We start from the raw sequence: 12,761 nt of genomic DNA on the forward strand, positions 1-12,761 counted from the left end.
TGAAATTGAAAAAAAAAAACAAATATAATTATTTTGTAACCACATATTTTAATGTCCAAACAAGAAAACTCTAGTTGTTTACACTTTTTTCAATTTATAAAACCTTAAGTTCCATGCCTATTTATAAATATTAGGTCCACTCACAATAACTTCTGTAAATATACTTCTGATTAGGGAATTTAATTAAGAGAGTTTGCGGTGTCTAACAGTATGTCTAACTTTTTGCAATTATAAAAAAAAGTTTAGTATACATACAGTGCATCCGGAAAGTATTCATAGCGGTTCACTTTTTCCACATTGTTTTTTGTTACAGCCTTATTCCAAAATGGATTAAATTAATTTATTTCCTCAATTTTACACATAATGCCCCAAAATGACAATGTAAATTTTTTTTTAATTGTTGCAAATTTATTAAAAATAAAAAACCTGAAAAATCAAATGTAAATAAGTATTCACAGCCTTTGCGCAATGCTTTGTTGATGCACCTTTGGGAGCAATTACAGCCTCAAGTCTTTTTGAATATAATGCCACAAGCTTGGCAGACCTGTCTTTGGGAATTTTGCCCATTCCTCTTTGCAGTACCTCTCAAACTCTATCAGGTTGGATGGGAAGCGACAGTGTACAGCCATTTTCAGATCTCTCCAGAGATGTTCAATAGGATTCAGGTCTGGGTTCGGGCTGGGCCACTCAAGGACATTTACTGAGTTGTTGTGAAGCCACTCCATTGATATTTTGGTGGTGTGCTTTGGGTCATTGTCCTGCTGGAAGATGAACCGTCGCCCCAGTCTGAGGTCAAGATCACTCTGAAGCAAGTTTTCATTCAGGATGTCTCTGTATATTGCTGCATTCATCTTTCTCTCTATCCTGATTAATCTTCCAGTTCCTGCTGCTGAAAAACATCCCCACAGCATGATGCTGCCACCACCATGCTTCACTGTAGGGATGGTTTTAGCCTGGTGATGAGTGATGCCTGGTTTTCTCCAAATGTAACACCTGGCATTCACTTCAAAGAGTTCAATTTTAGTCTCATCAGAGCAGAGAATTTTGTTTCTTATGGTCTGAAAAACCTTCAGATGCCTTTTGGCAAATTCCAGGTGGGGAGGGGCTTCTCTCTGGCCACTCTACCATACAGACCTGATTGGTGGATTGCTGCACAGATGGCTGTCCTTCTGTAAGGTTCTCCTTTCTATACAGAAGAATGCTGAAGCTCAGACAGAGTGACCATCGTGTTATTGATCACCATCTGACTAAGGCCCTTCTCCCCCGATCACTCAGCTTAGATGGCCGGCCAGCACTAGGAAGAGTCCTGGTGGTTCCAAACATCTTCCACTTACGGATGATGGAGGTCACTCCCGGTTTGTGGGCGTTAAATGAGGCTTATTTTGTACATTACCATAACGGATATCAATACAGCAGTGGATATTAACAAGTATCCTGTCATATTTGCATGCAAAAACAGTGCAAAGTTAAACACGGGCGCTCTGTGTGTGTGTGTGTGTGTGTGTGTGTGTGTGTGTGTGTGTGTGTGCGCGTGCATGAACTTACAACATTGTGTGTGACTCATCGTTGCAACTCCACAATGAATACATCAAATACTAATTGGGAAGGTTTTTCCTGTTGTATTTCTCACAAACATTACGTGAGACCTGCTTCCTTCATGTCTGTCACTGTGCTGTTTTTCTGATGCAGCCGAGGTGGAGATAACAAATAATCTGATGGGTGTTTTGAGCTGAAACTTTACAGACACATTCTGGAGACACCAAAGACTTATCCTAAATCTTGAAAAAGGGGTAAAATAGGGGCCCTTTAATGTTCCTTTCAGTTACTAAATCTACTGACAAGCTTTATATAAATAAACAACCTTCATACTATGTACATATGAATAATATATAAATAAAAATATAGACTTTCAGAATTTGACTTCAGCCATTTTTATCATTTAATTTTCCATAAAATGACAGATTGTGCCGCATATGTTGTGCAGGGATATATTTTATATTCAGAAGTTATATGGCAACTCTCCATATTATTATTACTATTATATACTATTGATATTCATGAAAAAGTATGAAATATGTCATTTAATAAATTCCTTACGTTACACAGAGTAAATTATTTCAAAATATATATTTTAAGTAGTATATTTTTATTAAGCAGCGATGCATTTCTAAAATTATATATAAAATCTGTCTATTAAAGAGTCCTGCATCAATTCAAAATATTAGGCAACATGAATAATAATAAGAAATGTTTATTTAGCACTTAATCAGCATAAAATGATTTCTCAACAGGATTAAATTACTCTACATTTTAAAATACAATAAAAACATTAATATTTCATTATACTATTAGTTTTAATATATTTTTGATCAAATAAACTTGGTGGGCAAGACATTTCTTTCAGAAAAAAATAGGCTAATACATATTCTAATTTCTCTACATAATGATAAAATTGTTATATTTTATTTTAATTGTTATATATTATCTGTTAATCATAATTATAAAAATAATCTACAATTTACAGTGGCCTTACCCGATCAACTTTAATGATCTGAAACTTCTGAGTGATGTCTGCTGGATTGGATGGCAGTCTGGAGCGTCCAGAGACGAAGCGCAGGAACAGGACTCTCTCCTCATTGGTGAATTCCTCCAGGCTCTGCCACAGCCAGCCAATGAGCTGGTGGCTGTCAGTGATGTCCCGGTACCGGACCACCTTCTTCAGCATCTCCACCGAGACCTCAGGCAGGCCACAAACCAGCTGCTCCAGCTGTCGAGCCGTGAGGAGGGAGAGCAGAGGAACCGGGATGATGGAGGACATGCCCTCCCGCACCGCTGACACCTGCAGCAACACACACACCGAGTTACTGATGCTATTATTATATACTTCAAAGCCAAATAAACAGTTTAAGGTGAGAAAATATGCTTTCATGCACCACAGATTTGGGGATTTAACATAATATACAGTCGAATGCAGAATTATTAGCCCTCATGAATCATTAGTGAAGAAGGTTTTTATTTTCTAAACCTATGTAAAAACACATTTAATTGGGTGAGTGAAGGGCTCTATGAATTTGCCATTATATGGCTTTGAAAACAGGTGATAGGTTAAGGCAAAGGGGTCATAAAAGAGCACGAGAGAGGACTCGGGGATACAATGAGAACCATCTGTGTCAGAAAAGCATGAAATACATAACACATATGTTGAAACTGTCATGTATATTTGAAAATACTGTATGGGAGAGAAGGGTCCAGTTCAGATGTTTGAAACATAGATAGTAGTCATGATTACCAAATGTGAAGTGTATGTGGAAAAACAGCGATGAATACATTAGACCTGTACATTATAAGGGCCAACAAGAAGAGGGGGCTTTAAATTGGGGTTATAAGCATTCAACACTATCACAGCTCAGCATTCAACACTGTCTTACCCTCTAAGTTAATGATCAAACTTGGAGACCTGGATATCGACACGTCTCTATGCAACTGGGTTATGGACTTTCTGACTAACAGACCTCAGAATGTTAGATCAGGCCACATCTGCTCCACCACCGTCACACTCAACACTGGTGTACCACAGGGCTGTGTGCTGAGCCCCTTCCTCTACTCCCTTTAATGACATATGCTGGATAAATTGGCGGTTCATTCCGCTGTGGCGACCCGAGATTATATATATAGACATTGTTTATTTTTTGCATCTAGCCCTCGGCCCAAAAAGTTTGGTCAACACTTTAATTTTCAAGTAAATGATACCTGTCTGTCCATCTCATGCAGTCTGTAATGCAGAGCTCTCTCCACATAATCATTCCTGTTGGAGAAAGTGAGAGGCAGGTTGTGCCCACCAGGAATCACTGGAACCAGCGTACCGTCAGCACTGTGAGCCACAAACGAGTCCAGAGGGATCATCTACAAATACAAGAAAAAAAAACACATTAGCAGGGTTTGCTCTGTCGGGTCTAAACTGAGTGTGCTAGCGCATATTAGTTTTCACTGTCACTTCCAGGGCTTAATCAGACTTCCTTCCCAATGTTTTCATATCAGCCTATCAGCCAACATCAACAATTAAAACATTTTCAGACACCTGCGAGTGTCTGAAATAACCCTGATTGCAATCTGATGAGGATTCTAATCACCAAAATATAATTATTCGCGATGCTAAAGCCTACTTATGCTAACAATTTCCATAACAAGTGAACAATACGTTTATAAAAATACAAGAGACTGCTTTAAGATCAATCTTGAATCAATCATATATGATTACAATTGTGTATTTATTTGCTTTCATATGTCACCTGTCACTTCTCAGTGTCTCTGTTGATATCTAACGTCTGTATCCGCATGATCGCAAGTTATCGATTAACGTTTTATATGCGTAGAACTCCAGTTGTGAGATGGGAGAAAGTGCTCAGGTCACATAATAAAATAGAAATGAATATTCGTTCTAAATGTGATGCTAACATTAAAATTCATCATTATATTTGGGCTTTAAATCCCTAATGGAGTGTTTTTGTGTAGTCCTGTATCAAAAAGAAGGGATGCAAGGAAAAATAAGTTTATGCAGGCTATTCATTTTTTACAGGGTATATGCCAAAGTATGCTAATACGACTTTTAATTTGCCAGTAACCTGGGTTAAGCGCTTCCGGTGAACTGTATGCCATTGCAAAATCGGTGCATTTAAGGTCTGTTTTCTTTAAAAATCAGCAATGTTCATTGGCTGAGTGATATCCGATATACAGTGGGTCTCAGATTGTACAAGAAACACTGCATTAAATGACATTTTCCCACGCCATGCCTTTAAAACATGAACATGTGTTTTACACCAGTATATTCAATGGAGCTTCTGCGCTAGCCTTGTCTAGCAGGTATATAAGGATTGCACTAGACGTCGCCTGCAAGTCATGCATAAAACTCATGCTGTGCTACCTTTGTGGTATTAGTAATCTAACATTTGCAATATGCTAGCATAATGGCACTGTTGGCTGAAGTTAGCAATTAAATTTTTAAATTGCATATTTTAAAAACTTTTATTTTTGCTTTGCTTTTTTTTGCATAGCATTTTTGCTTTTTGATTAATATTTTTCAATATTGAGATCCTCTTGTTTACTTTTAGGATTTACTGTAGCAGAGTTTCCATGGAATCTGACATAAATAATTCAAGAAAACAAATTTATGCTTCTCTATTTGTTTTCCTTCCAAATTTATTCTTCGAATTGTTTTTCCCTCCTTTTTTCAACCATTACTTTTTAGAATTTTTAGTTACCAATCTGTAACATTACTGTGTTTTTCCATAATTTTTTTTAAGAGGCAGTATCTAAGCACATAAAGAAAACACTTTAATTTTCTAGAAGTTTTTTAAAGAACATGTATTTTACCCCAGTATATTCAATTGAGCTTCTGCTCTAGCCTGCCGATTCTGACGGGTACGTGCGAGTAAACGGCTTTTTTTGTCTCGTTTTACGCTCGAGCAACTAAATGAATGCCAAAGTCTATTTAACTGATTATATTTTAATTACATTACAACATCAATTCTGTAAAAGGAATCGTATAAAATGGAAAAAAAAAACTCACAATAACAGGTCACCGGAAGTTTATCAGTATGGGAACAACACTAGCTCACTAGCTTGGCATATACCCTATTAGTTGTTTTGTGTAAAATAATCATGATGTTTGAGGTGGAGTACTGGTATAATTTAAAAGACTAGTTCACTTACAGAATGGAAACTTCCTGATTATTTACTTATTTACTATTATTTTCTTTCTTTCTTTCTTTATATTTTCTTTGGTTGAAATCAAATTAAAGATGTTGTATGTACATTTTTGACTCTTCTAAATCACAAAAATACCATGAAATGTTTAAGAAACATGCTAAACTAATGGTAAGTCTGGAAAATGTGCGTACAGATTAGCTGATCAGCTTACAGTATGAGGCTCAATTGGCATGTCCGCTCGCTCTTGATGGTGTCATCAATTTGGCAACCCGCATGTAGGTCAAGACTGACGAGGAAGGGCCAGATGAACAATCCCTATCTAATATTTTGAATTTAAATTGCAGTACCTATTTCAACCACTAACTGTCAATCTGTACCTTAACATTTTTTCAGGAAAACATCAGGATTTTTGTACATGTAGTGGACTTCTTTCCGCTTGTTAGGTCATGACGTATGAAATACTGTTTCTTTATCCAAGCCGCTACTCATTTGAATTGAGAAAATATTTGTTTATGACAATTTTTTTAGTCATATCACACATTAAAGTGAATTTTATATAAAATCATGACGTACACCACACTCTCTGGAATTCCTGCATCACAGACATCAATGTTTTATCAATTTAAAAAAAATGTATCATATTCTGGCCATCGGATATTAGGCATGGATGTATACATATTGCGATCGTGATTTTCAAAAGTATTACATCGCTTTGTAAATGTTTATTATTACCATTTGTTGAGTCTCCCCATACATTTTGATAGAGCGCTTGGACCCAGAAGCCGCTTCGCGTGACTTCACACTTAACAAGTGGCTGGTGCTCAGTGGTTTGAACTTCCAAACTAAGGGGTGAGTAAATTATCAGAAAAATGTAATACTGAATGGTGAAATAATCCTTAAATAATCCAAAATTACTTTTATTATCGTTCATATGTTAACGCTTGAGTCGAAGTCTGTAGATCTAACATTTGCATATATCATGTTTGTTTCACTTTACGTTAGTTGTCAATCATGTTCCCCACTGATAAATGCTCCAAAGAGGGTCTTCCCTGGCCCGACAGTGGAAACATGGCTTTATAATGTGTCTTGTGTGAAACTCTGCTAGTCTCTCTAGATTATCCATGCTCACCACTGTGAAGTTTTCTTCATTGATCACGCTGCTGTCCAGGTGTAAGATGCCCTGAAGAGAGCGGTACGTGAGCAGATCCACCTCCTCCAGGTCAGCGGCTCCCAGTGGAATACAGCACATCTGCTTCCAGACCCACGGCGCCAGGTGCAGGTCTAAGGGCTTTTTGGTTCGGATGGCCACCGCCATTAGGATCCCCAAGAAGCGGAACTGCACTATGTGATCATCCGAGACGGCCCCTGGGTTCAGCAAGAACCTGGCCAGACAATGGAGGTTAGTGGAAAAACAGTTAAAGCTGCAGGAATGATGTTTTTATTGGAAGTCAAAACCCAGTCTCTTACTTAATGAGTGATTCACTGAATCATTCATTCAGATTATTATTTCAATATGACTGATTCATTTAAAAACAAAGCAAGAAACTATATGAATGAATCATTGACTCAAATGATTTGCTCAAAAACACAGGAATGAAACATAGCAGTGTTGCTGCAGTACGAGATGCACAGATGTTCTGCATTGGCTTTGTTTGGAACCGATTTCATTGGCAAAATAGAACAAAATATTTAATATTGTGTCTAAAATATATGTCTCATTATGATTGTTGAGATGTATTGTTGCGTTGGCAGGTGTGTTTGTTTGTGTGTGTTTGTCTCTCTCTCTCCCTCTTTCCACCTGCAGGCCCCGCCCTAACTACGCAGGCGACGTGCCCTGGGATTGGATAAAGTAACCCAGGGCGTCCTTTAAAAAGAGAACAACGGGCGTAGGGCGGGAGAGCGAGTTTTGTTGGCGTGTTGTTTGAGATTGTGATAAAGTTATTCCTGTTGTTGAGTTGTTTTCGTTGATTGTATTTCTCGTGCTGTTGTACTAGTGTTGACTTTGTGTTGTATACCCATTCGTGTTTCCCTTCCTATTATTTTTGTTTTGGTTTGTGGGTTTGTTGATTGTCAATATTGTAAATAGATACACGGTAAAAGGCAGTAGGGGTTGGACGCCACTTTTGGACGTTTTTTTGTTAGTTAGGGAGATAAGTGTAGATTTTGTATTTTTATTTCTGTTATTTTATTAGGTGTAGTAAGTTTCATTTGGGTGTTTAGTTAGTGTATTTTTGTTTATTATTTTTCTGTAGGTTCACCCGGAGGTATTTGGCTTCACGTTTTTCTTGGTGATAAAAAAAAAGGAATGGCGATGGCTATCATTACCTCTGTGTAGCAAAAGTGCAAAAAAAGCACTGAGATACCAGATTATAAATTGTATATAAACTGTGAGTACATTGACATTGACACCAATAATCTGATTTTAATATGATATTAGTCAATACTCTGATTAAAAGTCTACCATTTAAACAGCAATTTTTCATGACCTTAATCCGACTAAAGTCATAATCAAACTGAACAGAATTGTAACACCTTAATCAAACTGTTACCGTCCTGTAGGATTTTCAGCGCATTTTGGGACAGGATATTCCATACAGACACGGCTATTTGACACTATTCTCTGCATCAACTGAGTCAGTAAAGGAACACAGATACACACATCGTGAAATGCAGAGGGTTTTTTTCACCCATTCATCGTGTGGTTTCAAATTCCATTTAAACAACACTCTTCCACCAGTCCATACTTCATACTCGCACCCAATTACTCAGTTTGTCACGGTGAAACCTGAAAGTGAAACTACCGAACTGCAGTTAAAGTTGAAAAATTAAAAATTAACACCCGAAATTAGATGATATTCCGGAGGAAATGTGGATAGCGTGGTGACGCAATGATGTTAATCGATTTATGTGCTGTAACATGTAAAACGGGATCATGAAAGGAACATTCATAAATTAACTCATGTAAACACCTTCATCATATTGTCTTTTTCAGATTAAGGCAAATAAGTCGATTACTGATTTCCATGTAAACATGGTCACTGATGTCTGCTATAGCAATCAAAATAGAGAAAATCATGCTTTTGAAAGTAACTTGATGCTTCAAATAAAGATGACATTATTATGGAGGGAACAGGTAACCACTGAAAATCATTATTTCAAATTAAATTGAATGCCGCAGAATTCAAGAACATTATTTAAAATTGAATAATGATTCTCAATAAAACCATTGTTTTTGTACTTGCTCTTTTGAAAACTATTATACCGAAAACTTGCCACTGTACATGTAGCATTTTTATGGCCTATAAACATAAATATCCTTGTCACATGTACTTACTATAGTAAAATCTATTAATTATGCATAATTACATGCAACAAACCCTAGAAATTTTAATTTTGCAGGACCTTTAAAAGAATACGGGCACCTTAAAATAAACTGTAGCCACTTATCTATTACATTCTACTTACGCATCTTAGCATTGACAACATACCTGTCGGTGTTACTACCGACATCTGCGGAGCTGTTAGGAGTGTGAATAAGAAGGTCGACCACACCAGACTGCAACTCCTGGGAAAAAAACAAAAAAAAACATACAGTTTTGAATGTGTGACTGAAAATCAACCCTCTTTGATGCAGTCAACAGAAAAAGAGAGAGTGGGATTTACCTGGCACATCTCAGTGATGGTGTCGTCAAACACACCACCCGCATCATCCGCCCCTTCTCCAACCAGCTTCACCTTCCATGCTCTGGAGGGCAGACGAAGTTCTGTGGGGTTCAGGTTCACCACCTGCTTGGCGATCTGCACGAATATGGGCTTGCTAGAGCGCCCCCTGTGGATTGGAGGTTTAGGTTAGGTATTGCAACGTTTGAAAAATCTGTAGCTTTAACTGGATGGTCACTAACACGGTCTAAAAAAAAGCATTTTAAACGCATCGTGTTTTTTTTAAATTCTTTATTATTCCCTCATAATTCATAAAATATCTATATCCATGTGCCTCATAATCCATAAAATATATTTTTTCATTATTTATTAAATAAGCATTAGGGATAAGGGTTTCTTAAAAATAAATTCACTCACAATTTTAACTTGATAATTTTTTTTTTACTGCTTGGCATAACTACAAAATGAATATTCATTATAAAAATGCCTTTATACAACTAAATTCCAGGTCTATAAATGACACTATCCGGCAGTATATCCAAGTTTAATTGAATAAGAATTAAACTAAGAAATGTTCAAATAATTTTAGAGGTGGCACGATGGCTCACAGCGAGAAGGTCGCAGGTTTGAGTCCCAGTTGGGCCAGTTGGCATTACTGTGTGGAGTTTGCATGTTCTCCCCTTGTTGGTGTGGGCTTCCTCCAGGTGTTCTGCTTTCCCCCACAGTCCAAAGACATGCGCTATAAAGGAATTGAATAAACTAAATGGGCCGTGTAATATGTGTGTGTGTGTGTGTGTGTGTGTGTGAGAGAGAGAATGGCAGTGTTAGGGTGCTTTCCAATTATGGGTTGTGGCTGGGGGCATCAGTTGCGTAAAACATATACTGAAATAGCTGGCGGTTCATTCCGCTGTGGTGACACCTGATAAATAAGGGACTGAGATGAAGGAAAATGAATAAACGAAAATTATTTTTAGGTATTTTATAAAAATATATTTAAGTTATTTATTATTATGATTGAGATTATGATGATGAAGATGAAGATTACTATTATTATTTTTAAATATTATTAGTATTATTATACAGCTTTTTTATATTAATACAATTTACTATTTTATGATTAATAATAACATAATAATCATGGTTTTTATGGATTTTAAATATTTTATAGTTAATTACACTAATATGAATACTGGTACTAATAATATTAAATTATAATTTTACAATAATTATCATTCTTATTGTAAAATTATTATTATAGAAAGAAAAACAGTGTGTGCACATCTAAAAAGTCTTAAATGCAGGTGCTCGATCAAGCCAAAAACAATTGAAAAAGTAGGCAGAATCAGCACACTGTCACTTTAGCTCTCAAAAGACAATTTAATTGGACAATGTTTTAATCTACAAGGTCTTCATCAGGTCACGCAGGAAATATTATTAAAAAACAAATCAAATCAAACAAAATACAAAGTACTACTATTGAAATATTTCACTATAAAATCACAGTTTTAAAGTTTAAATCTAATTTTAAATGACATTAAATGAAATCACAGCCACCATGGGTCATTTAACAATTACATATTTATTTTCAGTATCCATGCAGTGGGATTAAAGGCTAATTTCTTGTACCTGGTGGAGATGCGTTTGACTGTAATCTGAGGGCCGTAGGTCTTTCCCTGGGTCATGGTTCTGCCGATAGTGCGAACGAGAGGGAGGGTGTTGACTTTCGGGGACAGCAGGCCTCTGAGTTGACCCTGTACTATGGCGGTCGTTCCTGAGCTGTAGCGAGAGGTACTGACCTGGAAACCAGCCAGAGAATGACATGGTCAGACAAAACGGCCCTGATATCGACCGACACAAAACTATTAGTCTGAAGGTAAAAAACGAGAACACTTTCACACTCAACACAAATTCAGCTGAGCGGGGAAAACGATAAAAGGATTTTGGCAGGAAGTCAGAGCACAGTTTTTTTTTTTTTCCTGTGAAACGTCAGCAGTTAACGTACAGTGGCCTCCATTCATTTTGGCACCTTTGGTGAATATGAGCAAAGACGGCTGTGGGGGAAAATGTCTTTATTGTTGATCTTTATGATCATTTGCTCTAAATATTAACACAAAAAACTGAAGATGCAAGAGTTTTTTAGATGAAAGCGGGGGATTTTTTCTTGAAACCCTTTCAACAGTTCTCCAGCTATGATTCTCTTGAAATTTTTTGGCTGCTCAAACCATTCTCCTAACAAACAGACACACGTCCTCTTCCAGATTTACAGCTGGGAAAATAAGTATTGAACACGTCATGTCATGTTTTTTTTCCTGGGAATAATATTTCTAAAGGAGCTGTTGACATGGATTTGAACCAGGTTTTGGTAAAAATCCAAACAATACAAACATAAAAATAAAACAAAACAAATCTGAAAAATGTGTAATAACAATGAAATGACACAGGGAGAAAGTACTGAACTACTGAAACATATTTAATACTTTAGTTAAAAGGCCTTTTTGGTGAGGGCAGCCTAAAGACGCTAATCATATGGACCATGAAGTCACATTAATTGCTCAGGTGTGAGTTTTTCACAGACTTCAACAGTGTTAAATCTTGATGGTTCTGTGGGTCTCGTCTATCAAATCTGATCTTTCATTTGTATTTTCTATTGGATTTATATCAGGTGATTGGCTGGGCCATTCTACAGCTTAGTTTTCTTTCTCTGAAAGCATCTCTTGAGTTTTCTTGGCTGTGTTTTGGATCATTGTCTTGCTAAAATGTCCACCCTGGTTTCATCTTCATCATCCTGGTAATGTAGATGTTGGACTGAAGCAGCTGATATTCATTTACAATGACAAAAGATAGAAGATTGCTGAAGAGCTACTGAGAGATTTCAGCTGCTGTCTGGGCTTTCACTGCCAATCCACACCTCCCTATTTTCATGTGTTCAACACTTTTTCCTAGTGTCATTTCATTTATTAATTTGTAAACTAATTAGATTTGTTTTCTTTGCATATATGGATTTCTTTGGTTGTTGTTACTAACATCTAGAGACATTTCAATCAACATCACCTTAAGAAATATATTTTCTGAGAAAATTGGTGACGTGTTCAATACTTATTTTCCCCGCTGTATAACGATAAAGTTCATAGCACACAGAGGCTGACATAAGTTAATTCGACCTCACATTGTCAATCTCATTTACACAAAACCTCCGAAACTTTTCTCCATCATAACATTTCCTTTATTTTTTCCCCAGTTTCTTTCTTTGCATTTGTAGCAAGCTTTTTTCTGTATTTTTTTATTCGCAACAGATTCATTCATTTCCATCAGCCTCACACAGACCTTGCACAGACCAGGGGATTTTTTATAAATCTGTGAAATAGTTTGTCACACAAAGCCCGAAATTAAAAGAG

At 36.7% G+C, this 12,761-nt stretch overlaps 1 protein-coding gene across 1 annotated transcript in view; it reads right to left on the bottom strand.

Annotated features, from left to right (window-relative positions):
- LOC130214395 (probable E3 ubiquitin-protein ligase HERC1) overlaps positions 1–12,761 on the bottom strand; it is a 153,684-nt gene that overhangs the window by 2,272 nt on the left and 138,651 nt on the right. The window contains 6 exon segments of the mRNA XM_056446064.1: positions 2,534–2,839; positions 3,751–3,903; positions 6,836–7,088; positions 9,195–9,271; positions 9,370–9,535; positions 10,993–11,162. Coding sequence (XP_056302039.1) covers positions 2,534–2,839; positions 3,751–3,903; positions 6,836–7,088; positions 9,195–9,271; positions 9,370–9,535; positions 10,993–11,162 — 1,125 coding nt within the window.

This window comes from Danio aesculapii, chromosome 21 (genome assembly GCF_903798145.1).
Source record: "Danio aesculapii chromosome 21, fDanAes4.1, whole genome shotgun sequence".
NCBI lineage: Eukaryota > Metazoa > Chordata > Actinopteri > Cypriniformes > Danionidae > Danio > Danio aesculapii.